We start from the raw sequence: 1,366 nt of genomic DNA, 5'->3' as shown, positions 1-1,366 counted from the left end.
TCTCCCCATATAGAACTTCTTACCAGCCTCACCCAGCTCTGAGCCCAGGCTGTGTCCTTCTTACTTCATAAAAGTCCCTTCTCATCCCCTGAGCTGCAGTTCCAACACTGGCTTCTCTTAGGGAAGCCTCTCAACTTCTTCAGATAGCAAGCTCCCTGTTCTAAGCAGCAACTCAAGAGTCTTGTTCCAGCCTTCATGCTGAAGACTTGGTCTCCTCCAACTGCATATAAGCACCGAAAGAGCAGGGCCCTGGCTGGCCTGTGTAGTAACCAATCAAGTGATAGATGCTCACTGAAGAAATCAGCTGCTTAGTAAGATGACCACATAGTTCACCTCAAATGCCCCCTCTTGCCACCACCATTCCCTGCCCCAAAGTGACCTGTCCCAGCCATACCTCAGAGGAGAACATGGTGGCACAGGTCCCAATGCACCAGCAGACGACAGGCTTGGTGATTCGGCCCTCCTTGATGCCCCGGCAAATCTTGTATTCCTCAGTGCCTCCTATCTGCCAAGGAATGGGGAATAAGAGAAAGCCCTCAAGTTAGTGCAGCCCATACAGAGATACAGCCTGAAAGAAAGGGAGGGGGCAGGAGCTCTGGACAAACAGAAAACAATGTTAGCTTCAGACCAAAACTTGCTTTCTGGACAATTCATACTAGAAGCAAGAAGGAATTCTAAAGGGACATGCTAGGTATCCCTTATCCTAATCTACAGTATAAAGTAATTTAGAATCTGAACTGCTCAGAGGTATGAGCAAGGGATGACGTTATGGGACTCTCCCAAATTTATAAAAATGTATTTTTAAGCCAGGTGGGTGGCTCACACCTGTAATCCTAGCACTCTGGGAGGCTGAGGCAGATGGATTGCCTGAGCTCACAGGTTGGAAACCAGCCTGAGCCAGAGTGAGACCCTTCATCTAAAAATAGCCAGGCTTTGTGGTGGGCACCTGTAGTCCCAGCTATTTGGGAGGCTGAGGCAAGAGAATCGCTTGAGCTCAAGAGTTTGAGGTGGCTGTGAACTATGATACCTATGGCACTCTACCAAGGGCGACAAAGTGAGACTGTCTCAAAAAAACAAAACAAAACAAAATATATTTTTACTCCAGCTTTCCATAGCCCACTAGGTAGAGATCATGGCCAGCCAGAGCAGAGCTTCTCCCTTCCTGGTGCTAACGTCTTAGGCCACTGAGAGGTAAGAACTCTTTCTTCCAGGAACACACACAGCAGTGCTAACAATGACAACCTCTAGGTCTAAGAGGTGGTCTTACCAAGGATTGTCACTTTTACATTTTATAATGAAAATGCATGAATTTTTAAAAACTGAAATCATGTTACTTTTACATTATGTGTTAGTTTTACATTCATAG

The 1,366-nt window shown here is 46.3% G+C and overlaps 1 protein-coding gene across 1 annotated transcript in view; it reads right to left on the bottom strand.

Moving 5' to 3' along the window:
• ACLY (ATP citrate lyase) overlaps window positions 1-1,366 on the bottom strand; it is a 52,204-nt gene that overhangs the window by 16,054 nt on the left and 34,784 nt on the right. The window contains exon 19 of the mRNA XM_023511246.1: window positions 395-541. Within this exon, the coding sequence (XP_023367014.1) occupies window positions 395-541 (147 nt within the window). The remainder of the gene's footprint in view (window positions 1-394; window positions 542-1,366) is intronic.

Source organism: Otolemur garnettii, unplaced genomic scaffold (assembly GCF_000181295.1).
Source record: "Otolemur garnettii isolate 467f Iridium unplaced genomic scaffold, OtoGar3 scaffold00018, whole genome shotgun sequence".
Lineage (NCBI taxonomy): Eukaryota > Metazoa > Chordata > Mammalia > Primates > Galagidae > Otolemur > Otolemur garnettii.
The sequence above is the reverse complement of the archived record's forward strand: the minus strand, read 5'-3'. Positions and strand labels throughout refer to the sequence as shown.